This window comes from Salvelinus sp. IW2-2015, linkage group LG33, assembly GCF_002910315.2.
Source record: "Salvelinus sp. IW2-2015 linkage group LG33, ASM291031v2, whole genome shotgun sequence".
In the NCBI taxonomy this organism is placed as follows: domain Eukaryota; kingdom Metazoa; phylum Chordata; class Actinopteri; order Salmoniformes; family Salmonidae; genus Salvelinus; species Salvelinus sp. IW2-2015.
Genome location: NC_036872.1, coordinates 27,335,216 through 27,348,798, shown reverse-complemented (window position 1 = coordinate 27,348,798; position 13,583 = coordinate 27,335,216). Strand labels below are relative to the sequence as shown.

The 13,583-nt window shown below is 43.3% G+C and overlaps 1 protein-coding gene across 1 annotated transcript in view; it reads right to left on the bottom strand.

The window, feature by feature from the left end:
- The window catches only part of sema4c (sema domain, immunoglobulin domain (Ig), transmembrane domain (TM) and short cytoplasmic domain, (semaphorin) 4C), a 65,230-nt gene that overhangs the window by 29,851 nt on the left and 21,796 nt on the right, over window positions 1-13,583 (bottom strand). Inside the window, 1 exon segment of the mRNA XM_070436843.1 lies at window positions 57-211. Coding sequence (XP_070292944.1) covers window positions 57-211 — 155 coding nt within the window.

Sequence of the window (13,583 nt, the reverse complement as noted above, 5' to 3'; positions counted from 1 at the left end):
GTGTGTGTGTGTGCGTGCATGTGTGTATGTGTGTGTGTTTGTCTGTGTGTAGTTACCAGAGGTCGTAGCTGTCTGCTGATGTCGTTAGGGTCCAGGGCAAACAGGACCTCTCTAGCTCCTACATACAGAACCCTCTCGTGTTCTGCTAGAGTCACCATGGTGTAGTTCCACACACCTAGAGCCCGGAACCTGGCCATGCTGTCCAGCACCTCTGTAGAGGAACACACATACAGGGCCTTCAGAAAGTAATCATACCCCTTTGAATTATTCCACAAATGTTTTCCCACCCATCTATGCACAATACAAAGTTAAAACATGTTTTTAGAAATATTTGCACATTTATTAAAAATGAAATACTGAAATATCTCATTTACATAAGTATTCACACCCCTGAGTCAATACATGTTAGAATCAACTTTGGCAGCGATTACAGCTGTGAGTCTTTCTGGGTAAGTCTCTAAGAGCTTTGCACACCTGGATTGTACATTATTTGCACATTATTCTTTTTTAAATTCTTCAATTCTGTCAAGTAGGTTGTTGAGCACTGCTAGACAGCCATTTTCAAGTTTTGCCATAGATTTCCAAGACGATTTAAGTAGATCATTTAATTAAGCCCCTCAGGAACATTCAATGTCGTCCTGGTAAGCAACTCCAGTGTATATTTGGCATTGTGTTTTAGGTTATAGTCCTGCTGAAAGGTGAATTCATCTCCCAGTGTCTGTTGGAAAGCAGACTGAACCAGGTTTTCCTCTAGGATTTTGCCTGTGCTTAGCTCCAACTATTTTTATCCTAAAAAACTCACTAGTCCTTGCCGATGACAAGCATACCCATAATATGATGCAGCCACCACCACGCTTGAAAATATTAAGAGTGGTACTCAGTGATGTGTTGGATTTGCCCCAAACATAACACTTTGTATTCAGGACATAAAGTTAATTTCTTTGCCACATTTTTTTCAGTTTTACTTTAGTGCCTCAATGCAAACAGGATGCATGTTTTGGTATATTTTTATTCTGTACAGGCTTCCTTGTTTTCACTCTGTCATTTAGGTTAGTATTGTGGAGTAACTACAATGTTGTTGATCCATCCTCAGTTTTCTCCTTTCACAGCCATTAAACTCTGTAACTGTTTCTTTGTCGTGGCTGGGTGTATTGATGCACCATCCAAAGTGTAATTAATAACTTCACCATGCTCAAAGGGGTATTCAAAGTTTATTTTAATTTTATTTGTACCAAAAAACAACAACTTTGAGCATCCCGTTGTGCATCCCTTTGAGCATTACTTTGAGCATTCCTTTTTAGCACCCCTTTGAGCAACCCTTTGAGCAACCCTTTGAGCAACCCTTTGAGCAACCCTTTGAGCAACCCTTTGAGCATTGGAAAACCTCCCTGAGTCTTTGTGGTTGAATCTGTGTTTGAAATTCACTGCTCGACTGAGGGACCTTACAGATAATTGTATGTGTGGGGTAGAGATGAGGTAGTCATTCAAAAATCATGTTAAGCACTATTATTGCACACAGAGTTAGTCCATGCAARTTATTATGTGACTTGTTAAGTACATTTTTACTCCTGAACTTATTTAGGTTTGCCATAACAAAGGGGTTGAATACTTATTGACTCAAGACATTTCAGCTTTTCATTTTTAATTAAAAACATAATTCCACTTTGACAGTATGGGGTATTGTGCGTAGGCCAGTGACACAAAATACATTTTTAATCAATTTTAAATTCAGGCAGAAACAACAAAATGTGGAAAAAGTCAAGGGGTGTGAATACTTTCTGAAGGCACTGTACCTGGATAATACAGTTTGAAACACACACGTTTCACTTAACTTAAGATTGGCAATGCACATCGAAGCGTCGTACATGTTTATGTCACAAATGAAACACCTTTGAGGCCATAATTATCAGAATTCAGCAGCAGTGGGATGTTGATGACTTTCTCTGTCATCAAAGTGGCACACACCCACATACACATACACACACCCACATACACACACCCAAATACACATACACACACCCACATACACACACCCACACCTACATACACACACCCACATACACACATACACACCACATACACACCACCCCACTACACCACCACAACACACACCACACACAAAACATCTCCAACACACCACCCACACAACAAGGACACATCTCCCCAACACAACAACACACTACACACAGAGAACTCCTCCAACGCATTTACACCAGAACACATCCTCACCAACACATACACACACCACACACACACACCACCACACCCCACAGAACACTCCTACCCACACACCACAACAGAGACATTCCCACACAACCACACCACACACCGAGACACATCCTCCCAACACATACACACACCCACAACACCCTCCCAACAACACAATAGACAACATCCTCCCACACACACACACCGACAATTCTCCCAACACACCACACCCCACAACACACAGAGACACCTCCCAACACACACACAGAGACACATCCTCCAACACATACACACAACACACACACAGAGACACATCCTCCACACACACCACCACAGAGACACATCCTCCCAACACACACACAGAGACACATCTCCCAACAGACACAGAGCACATCCTCCCAAACACACAACAGAGACACATCCTCCAAACACACACTCCAACACTACTTCCACACCCACACAGACACATCCTCCCAACACCACACACAGAACACATCTCCCAACACACACACAGAGCACATCCTCCCAACACACACACCAGAGACACATCCTCCCAACAACACACAGAGACACATCTCCAACACACACAGAGACACATCCTCCAACACACACACACCCACACACACAGAGAGACAACTCAAACACACCTACACCACAGACACATCCTCCAAACACTAACCAGAGCACATCTCTACAACACCATCACACACCCACAACACATCCTCCCACACACAACAAGACACACATCCTCCCAACACACACACAGATACACATCTCCCAACACACACACCACACACACAGAGAAACATCTCCCAACACACACAGAGACAATCCTCCCAACACTACCAACATCCACAACACCAGACACATCCTCCAACACACCACGAAACACATCCTGCCAACACACCACAGACACATTCTGCCAAACAACACACAAGACACATCCTCCCAACACACACACAGAGAAACATCCTCAACAACACACACAAGACAAGCTCCCAACACCCACCCCACAAACACAGAACACATCCTTCCCAACACACACACACATACACAACAGCAGACACATCCTCCAAACACTACACACAGGAACAATCTCCCAACACACAACACACCACACAACACATCCTCCAACACACACAGAGCATCCACCACACACACCAGGACACCAGCCTCCCAACACAAACACAGAAACAATCCTCCCAACACAACACACAGAGAACTCCTCCAAACACACACGAGACAACATCCATCCAACACACACACAGGACACATCCTCCAACACACACACAGAGCACATCCTCCCAACACACACACCCACACACACAGAGACACATCCTCACAACACACACACACCCACACACACAGAGACACATCCTCCCAACACACACACACATACACATCCTCCCAACACACACACACCCACACAATGCAGTAAAACACAAACACACAGAGCCACAGACAGTAAGAAACCGATAGAGCGGAAATGAAAATGCAGTGTAGTTTCCATTATCCACGCCTGTGTTCCCTGTCGCGTCTCCGTGCCTCGCTCTTATCAAAGGGAAGTCATGTGCAAAACATCAGACAAGCCTCAGTAAAGTGATATCATGAATTGAATAATATTTATGTTCCTCTAAAAATAAGACCTGAGCTCCTTCAGGAGGAGTTATGATTTATGGTGACGACATCACGTTACTTCCTTCCTGGCCTAGTTTGAGGGTATAGCAACGAACCAGAACTATAGAGGTGGTGGGTTGGAGGACAACAAGTCAGAGACAAAAAGAGAGGGGGAGGGAGAGGGACGGAGAAAGAAAGAGACCATGGAGGTATAGAAAGCCAGGATAAGGAAGAGAGGAGGGGAAACTTGAGGCAGTGGGGAGAAGGGAATAAATGTGGAATATAGTTATTATCTAGAGAGCAGCAGCGTATAAACATTGGAGGGTATGGGCGCGTGTGCTGGATGAGGAGAGACAAGATGAGAGGAGAAGAGACGAGATCCTCAAGGGAGCCAAGAGCACATCTGCTAGGTTCTACCCTGCCAGAAAAGGTCTGGTGTTGACACACACACACACACACACACACACACACACACACACACACACACACACCCCTCCGGGGTACCTGCTTAGTGACTTGAACGTTTCCCCACAATAACGTAACATTTTGCAGAGCTTGAAGGCGGTTGTTTAAAATGATTAGTGCCACTGTCATTACCAGTCGCTATGGCAGGCTGCACTTCCCATCTGTCACCACACAGCGTCAGCCCTGAGGCCAGTCTGACTGCCTGCGTGGTAGGGTGGCTTAATGAGGGGTCTCTGTCAGATTTAGCAGGTATTATGAAAAGATACTAGATATTAAAGTCACTACATAAGAGAAGAGACTAAACTAGTAAGGGAAAATAGAATGAAAGGGAGAGAAGGAGTACCATGCCACAGAAATGAGAGCAAAGAGAAGGTCTAATGATTTCAACAGATGAAACACACACACCACAGACCAAAGGGAAAACTGCAAACCCATAAAAGGTTGATTGTGGGTGAGGCAGCAGAGGTCTGTGTCTCTCCACAGTTGAACTCTTGAGATGTGCCAAGGTCACTTCTATGGGTTCTATGGAAACAGAGTAGCAGTGTTCCATCTCTCTGGGACTTTAGCTAGCCACTCCGCTATAAGAGTTCTCTACTCCCATCTCTGTGATGTCTCGCTCTAGCTCCCATCTTCAGGTGTGTGTATGTGCGTGTGCTGCGTTGAGGAGAGCTCACGGTCAGGCTGGTGGAGGGAAGGGCCAGAGCAGCAGAGAAGCAGACCAGGGAGCAGGGCTTGGCTGGTTCAGAGCTCCTTTAGGTCTCCTCTGATGTGCCTCCATGTATGCTGCTGCTCCAGCCTCTCCTCTTCAGTCAGCTAGCGCTCCTTTCAATGAGAGCTTTACTGGAGATACTGCCAGGCTCTGCGTTACGCTGCTAACCATGGAGGAGCTCACACACTGCACTATAATTAAAGGGCTATTTTAGGCTCTTTGAAGCAGCAACATGCAGACTAAAATGATTCAGACCAAGAAAGAAGGAAACCTACACTGTACAGCACCCGACCACTACAAAAGAATACACACACAAACCCTGGTCAAAAGCAGGTGAGTCATTCCATGAAATGAGTGCATTTTGCATCCCTTTGATATTTTAAGTAGAAATTGTGCACTAATATTGAATATAATTTTAAAAGCCTGTTATACTCAATAGAGTGCCCTTTAATATAAACCACATGGAAAATCTTGCTAAAGTGCTAAGATTCTGCATTTTGACACTTAACACCAACATTTACAGATTTTAACCCACTTAACACCAACATTTATCCAAGTTTTCACCATAATTGTAAAGCCCTAGTAATTTTGTTGACAATGTCATTTTTGAAGATCATTATTCACTTTAAGGTAAAAAAAACAACTTGTTCCTCATTTTAAGGGCAACCCTGTTACGTGAATTGAACTCTTGTTTTAATAGGGTGAAACTATTCCTTTTTTTTAGTCTTCAAAAGAAACATTGAACATCTAATAGTCAAATCATAGTGTAAAAGCGTGTGAGCTGGTTTTACTCCTTATGGCCATTTTGTGGTGGATAACTAAGCAGGTTGCACATAACACATCAACACTATTACCCATAGATAGACAGGCTAGACATGTTTAACAATAAAACAAATGTGAAAGCTTAAGTTGAATTCAATTGCCCTTCCCTGTTGCACACAACAAGCTTCCATTCCCTCTGTCACAGGAGAATTTATGGATGATTTAAGATGAAGTCGTCAACCCTGTTATGGTCAACCCTGTTACTTTATTTGGCACTTAATAGGCACTTACTATAGTATTTATTTGTATAATTTTTTTTAGATGGGAAAACATGTTTTTTATTAAGTTGAAAATGCGCTCTTTATGACAGAATGTTAAAATTAGGTGACCAAGTTACACTACTCAAAAGGCACCCAATTGGTGGAACAACCCAGGTACCCACATGGAGATAAATACACAGACAAACAGTAGTTTAACGGGGACACACACACAAACCCAGTTGTTGCATCAAGAGACGAGAGAAACTTCAGAGGAGATTGTATTGAAAGTCAAGGCATGAGACACTGAGTACATGGAGAGAGATGGGAAGAGCTGTGTAATTGCTGTAGATTAGGGGAGGGAGTGGTGAGAGAGGGGTGAAGTGGACTAGGATATATGGGGAGGAGAAGTGGGAGGGCAAACATGGAGAGGAAATGCTCAAATTGGATTAACACAACAACAGGATGAGTGGAAGACCAGGGGAGATAGGATGAGAGATGAGGGTGATGAAAGCAGAAACATGGCAGTGACTGAAGCAGTGGGAGATTGCAGTTCAATTCTACATAAAGACGATTAAATCAAGTTGATTTATTCCACAAATTACCTTGCTGAAAAAGAGTGCCACYGTTAAGAGTGCCCACTTCATGCTGTCTGGCCGCCTTGCTTTGGCAATGTAAACATATGTTTCTCATGCCAACAAAGCCCTTTGAATTGAATTGAGAGAGGGACAATGAGAGAGAAAGACAGAGAGAGAGAACGGCGCATGGATGGATTAATGATAATCATAACCGTTTTGTGATGGACCCCCAGCAGTTTACAGAACAATATGACTAGTTATATTTAGCTCTGTTTATCAAAAGTGTTGGAAAAACTTGTCAATAATCAACTGACTGGCTTTATTGATGTCTATAGTATTCTCTATGGTATGCAATCCGGTTTCCGCTCAGGTTATGGATGTGTCACTGCAACCTTAAAGGTCCTCAATGATGTCACCATTGCCCTTGATTCTAAGCAATGTTGTGCTGCTATTTTTATTKACATTCTTGTGGGCTGGCTAAGGAGTATTGGTGTCTCTGAGGGGTCTTTGATCTGGTTTGCTTACTACCTCTCTTAAAGAATGCAGTGTATAAAGTAAAACAAATCTGCTGTCTCAGCCACTGCCTGTTACCAAGGGAGTACCCCAATGCTCGATCCTAGGCCCAACGCTCTTTTTAATTTACATCAACAACATAGCTCAGGCAGTAGGAAGCTCTCTCATCCATTTATATGCAGGTGATACTGTCTTATACTTAGCTTACCCCTCCCTGTTAAATGGTCTACAACAGGTATTCCCAAACTGGGGTACACGCAATGCCGTCGGAGGTACGCCAAATAAAAATGTGATTCACATTTAAACAAACAAAAAATTCAAACAGTCCATTTATATTTTTCAATGGGGCTATACATTTGGGTGAGGTTTRTRTCTCGCCTGAMTAGCCTCGTTTCACAACAAAAAATAAAACTAAACCATCTAGTGTTCAGCAAATAACAACACAWTGTCAAATACAGGTAGCCTAGTCAAATAATTAACATCCAATCAGATTAACGTTACTCTCTCGCGGGAATTCCACTAATGGTCCATATGTAGCCAAAAGCTTGCATGATGACAAGTTTCTCACACGACTGGCCTATCTGAGTGATGTTTTTCTCGCCTGAATGATCTGAATCTAGGATAACAGGGACTCTGCAACTATATTCAATATGCGGGACATTAACAAAGACAACACACAGGTCTTTCCATCATTGTATGATTTTTTGTGTGCAAATGAACTCAAGCTTACGGACAATGTCAAATGTGACATAGCGAAGCACCTGAGTGAGTTGGGTGCGCAATTACGCAGGTACTTTCCCCCGAAACGGATGACACAAACAACTGGATTCGTTATCCCTTTCATGCCCTGCCTCCAGTCCACTTACAAATATCTAAACAAGAGAGCCTCATCAAAATTGCAACAAGCTGTTCTGTGAAAATGGAATTCAATCAGAAGCCACTGCCAGATTTCTGGATTGGGCTGCGCTCAGAGTGTCCTGCCTTGGCAAATCGCGCTGTTAAGACACTGATGTCCTTTGCAACCACGTACCTATGTGAGAGTGGATTCTCGGCRCTCACTAGCATGAAAACTAAATACAGGCACAGACTGTGTGGAAAATGATTTAAGAGTGAGACTCTCTCCAATACAACCCAACATTGCAGAGTTATGTGCATCCTTTCAAGCACACCCTTCTCATTAACCTGTGGTGAGTTATTAACAATTTTCGATGAACAAATAAGGTTTTATATGTAAGATGGTTAAATAAAGAGCAAAATTATTGATTATTATTACATTATTATTTGTTCCCTGGTCCTATAAGAGCTCTTTGTCTCTTCCCACGAGCCGGGTTGTGACAAAAACTCACACTCATTCTTATGTTTAATAAATGTATCGTATAGTGTGTGTGGTAGGCTTACAATGATYGCAAAAAACAACATTTGAGAGTGCGCTGACCCTGGTGCTAGAGGGGTACGCAGCTGGAGGTTGAATGTTTGAAGGGGTACAAGACTATTAAAAAGTTTGGGAACCACTGCTCTACAACAAAGCTTTCTTAGTGTCCAACAAGCATTCTTAACCTTGTTCTGAACACCTCCAAAACAAAGGTCATGTGGTTTGGTAAGACGAATTCCCCTCTTCACACAGGGGTTATTACTACCTCTGAGGGGTTAGAGCTTGAGGTAGTCACCTCATACAACTACTTGGGAGTATGGCTAGACGGTGCACTGTCCTTCTCTCAGCACATATCAAAGCTGCAGGCTAAAGTTAAATCTAGACTTGGTTTCCTCTATCGTAATCGCTCCTATTTCACTCCAGCTGCCAAACTAACCCTGACTCAAATGACCATCCTACCCATGATAGTTTATGGAGACATCATTTATAGATCGGCAGGTAAGGGTGCTCTCGAGCGGCTAGATGTTCTTTACCATTCGGCCATCTGATTTGCCAACAATGCTCCTTAAAGGACACATCACTGCACTCTATACTCTTCAGTGAACTGGTCATCTCTGTATACCCAACGCAAGACCCACTGGTTGATGCTTCTTTATAAAACCCTCTTAGGCCCCACTCCCCCCTATCTGAGATATCTACTGCAGCCCTCATTCTCCACATACAACACCCGTTCTGCCAGTCACATTCTGTTGAAGGTCCCCAAAGCACACACATCCCTGGGTCGCTCCTCATTTCAGTTCGCTGCAGCTAGTGACTGGAACGAGCTGCAACAAACACTCAAACTGGACAGTTTTATCTCAATCTCTTCATACAAAGACTCAATCATGGACACTTTTACTGACAGTTGTGGCTGCTTTGTGTGATGTATTGTTGCCTTCTTGCCCTTTGTGCTCTTGTCTGTGCCCACTAATGTTTGTACCATGTTTTGTGCTGCTATAAATGTTCTGTTCCTACCATGTTGTTGTTATGTTGTGTTGCTACCATGCTGTGTTGTCATGTCTTGCTGCCTTTCTATGTTGTTGTCTTGTATCTCTTGTAGTGATGTGTGTTTGTACTATATTTATATTTGATTTATTTTTAATCCCTGACCCCGTCCCCGCAGGAGGCCTTTTTCCTTTTGGTAGGCCGTCATTGTAAATAAGAATTTGTTTTTAACTGACTTGCTTAGTTAAATAAAGGTTAAATCTTTTTTTAATTATTATAATTTTTTTTTTTAAATGACTATACTCCACTTTAGATCATGCCATATGCTCCATCTTAATTCCATTCAACCAGGGACATAGTGGAGGATGGAGAGATCCTCTCTCGATTCAATTCCATTCAAAGGGCTTTATTGGCATGGGAAACATATATGTTTACATTGCCAAAAACACCCCACCTCCATCCATCTATCCCTGCCTCCATCCCTCCCAACCACTCATTACCGTAATTGGTGGGCAGAGAGAGAAAGACTTCGAAAACAAATCCAGTTTTGATAAACTCCCATATTTATTGCGTGAAATACCACAGTGTGCATCACAGCAGCAAGATTTGTGACCTGTTGCCACAAGAAAAGGGTAACCAGTGAAGAACAAACACCATTGTATATACAACCCATATTTATTTCCCTTTTGTACTTTAACTATTGGCACATCATTACAGCACTGAAATAGCCATAATATGACATTTGAAATGTCTCCAGTGTAATGTTTACTGTTGACATTATTGTTTATTATCTATTTCACTTGCTTTGGCAATGTAAACATATGTTTCCCATGCCAATAAAGCCCTATGAGTTGAATTGAGTGAGTGAGTGAGTGAGTGAGAGAGAGAGAGAGAGCCAAACCTTCCATGACAAAGCCATCACCTACGGAGAGATGAACCTGAAGAACAGTCTCCTAAGCAAGCTGGTTCTGGGGCTCATATTTCCCTCAGATTACACAGATCCACAAAGAATTTGAAAACAACCCAATTTTGATAAACTCCCATATTTACTGGGTGAAATACCACAGTGTGCCATCACATCAGCGATATTTGTGACCTGTTGCAACAAGAAAAGGGCAACCAGTGAAGAACAAACGCAATTGTAAATACAACCCATATTTATGTTTAATTATTTTCCCTTTTATACTTTAACTATTTGCACATCGTTACAACAGTGTAATGTTTATTGTTTATTTCACTTTTGTTTATTATCTATTTCACTTGCTTTGGCAATGTAAACGTATGTTTCCCATGCCAATAAAGCCCTATGAGTTGAGTGAGTGAGTGAGTGAGTGAGTGAGTAAATTAGTGAGTGAGTGAGTGAGTGAGTGAGTGAGTGAGTGAGTGAGTGAGTGAGTGACTGAGAGAGAGAGAGAGAGTTTTAAATCATCTTTATTGGGTCTGGGAGCCCACCACACAATAAATACTCATACAAAACCACAGTTACACATCAATTAAAAACACAACTCCAATTCCTCCTCCACAGTAACTAAACACAACAGCCTCTGAATACCCCATATACTCATAAACAGATCAATATTGTTGACCAGTTTATAACAGGCAAACTCAACCCTCAGTCTCGCTGCCAACATCCTCTCCAGCATTCCCACCACATCCACAGACCCCTGTCCCCGAATACAGTTTTTTCGGGTCTTCCATATCGCTAATTTAGCTGCCCCTGACACAAAATTAAGCAACACAACTACACCCTTTTGACTGAACCTGTACTTTGGCCCAAATATATACAGTTGGGAAGAGAAAACCTCTCCCAACGTTGAGAACCAATTAGTGATCAGGTCAATCATCCCGACCAACCTGGGACACAGTAAAAACAGATGTGCCAGAGTTTCAGACTCAGCACAGAATGGACACCCTTCCCCAACAGTAACATCCAGATGTACCAGATGCATGTTGGTGGCTATGACTCCATGTATTATCCTCCATTGGAGGTCAGCTGTCCTCTTATCAATAGGCAGTTTGTATAATGATCGCCAACAGCCTTTTGGAGAGGCACCTGGACCAAACACACCTGCCCACCTCGTCGATTTTACCCCTTCCAGGGAAGAAGCACGGGACACTTTTACACATATTCTTCTTTCCCACCTCCTTGAACTCCCCCAGCTCTGGGGTATCGAAGGAAAGCAGCATCCCCACGTCCTCCTCGAATGCCCCCACCGCAGCACTAACAATCAGTGCAGGGAACARATAATCCAGACCCTCCTTCCACCGATCAGAATTGGAAGTGTCAGTCACATACTGCAGATGAAGTACTGGCAAGGAGTCACAGACCTCAGCGACGACCTTCCTCAGTAGGCGAGATGATCGCATCCCCGCTCTTTCTCCCAGCTCCTCRAACAATCTGCTCCTGTTCCGCATCAGATGACCCAGTTTAGTACACCCCACACCTAACAGGCATGAACGTAGGCTGGCTGAACCCAGAACACGGGACTGGATGGCAGTGTTYTAAAAAGAGGCTCTTCAAAAAGCCACATCCCTGGTGGCGTGCAGGCCTTACGGGACTTGACAAAAACTCTCTAAGCTGCTTAATAACAGACTCATAGAATGGAGTCAAGCCAGACAAATCACCCCCCTTATAGCTTTAAGAGGAAAAGGTGCTTGTCTAAGCCCAAACAGCCCGCTCTCCTCGTCAATGTATAGGCTGTGTCGACCCAGCTAGAACCGTCACTGGACAACAGTCTCTGGGCTGCTTGAAGCCGGAAAGCCATGATCCTAGAGGAAATGTCCACCAGGCCTTGCCCACCCTCATGCAGTGGCAGGTACAGGGCTGCAGCTTTAATCCAGTGTTGTCCAGACCAGAAGAAATTGACAAGGGTTCTCTGAAGCTCTTGTATCAGACCCTTTGGTGGCTGAAAAATCATTAGTCTGTGCCACAGGGTAGAGGCAGCAAGATTATTAGCTACCAGTACCCTTCCCCTATAAGACAGCTGGGGCAGCACCCATTTCCATCTTGACAGTCTGGCACAAACTTTCTCCAATACACCCTCCCAGTTCTTTCCAATACACCCTCCCAGATACTCTTTCAACCTGTTTGAGAGACATTTAGAAAAACATTTTTTATGAGAGCCAAACCCCCCCCTTTTTTGGCAACAGTGAAAGCACAGCACGTTGACAGGATACAGGAAGAGAACCCTCATGAAAAGATTCACACACCACTTCATAAAAATCTTCCCCAATTGACCCCCAAAAGTGCTTATAAAACTCAGATGGTAAACCATCGATGCCAGGGGATCGGCCTGTTGAGAGCTGCATAACTGCTGTGGACAGCTCTTGCAGTGTAATGTCAGAGTCCAATGCGACTCTCTGCTCAGGTCCCAATTGAGGAAGTCCATGTAACAACTGTTCAGTACACAGAGAGTCACAATCCTCCGCCTTATAGAGGGCAGAGTAGAAATCCACGGCATGTTGACGCATTTCACTGTCATCCGTGGTCACCTTCCCATCAGGGAGACGAATGCAGACCATCTGTTTARGTTGCAATGTCGACTGTCCTAGGTTAAAACAAAGCGCTTGGAGCATCCATATCCTTGAGGGAAGCGAAACGAGACCTAATCATGGCACCCTTCACTCTTTCATGCAGAAACGACCTCAGTTCATGTCTCTTGTCCTGTAAGTTCATGACTAGTCCGGGGTCATTCTGAGTGAGCAACTTCAATTCAATAGATTTGATGTCCTGTTCAAGGGCCTTGATACTCTCTTTAACTTCAATTTGAGACAGAGCAGTATACTGTTGACAAAATAATCGTATTTGGGCCTTCCCAACCTCCCACCATTGTCTCAAGGACTCAAAATTCCCTTTTGTAACCCTCCATTTTTCCCAAAACAACAAAAACCTTTCACAAAACATGACATCATGTAACAATTTAACATTAAAATACCAGTAAGGTGATGACCTTCGTGGACAGGACAAGTGAATATCAACAGTAACAATATGATGATCAGAGAAACCCACAGGAGTAATGTCATACCTTCCAACCCTACTACAGTAGTGATCAGATACATACAACCTGTCTAACCTTCCAAACCTACTACAGTAGTGATCAGATACATACAACCTGTCT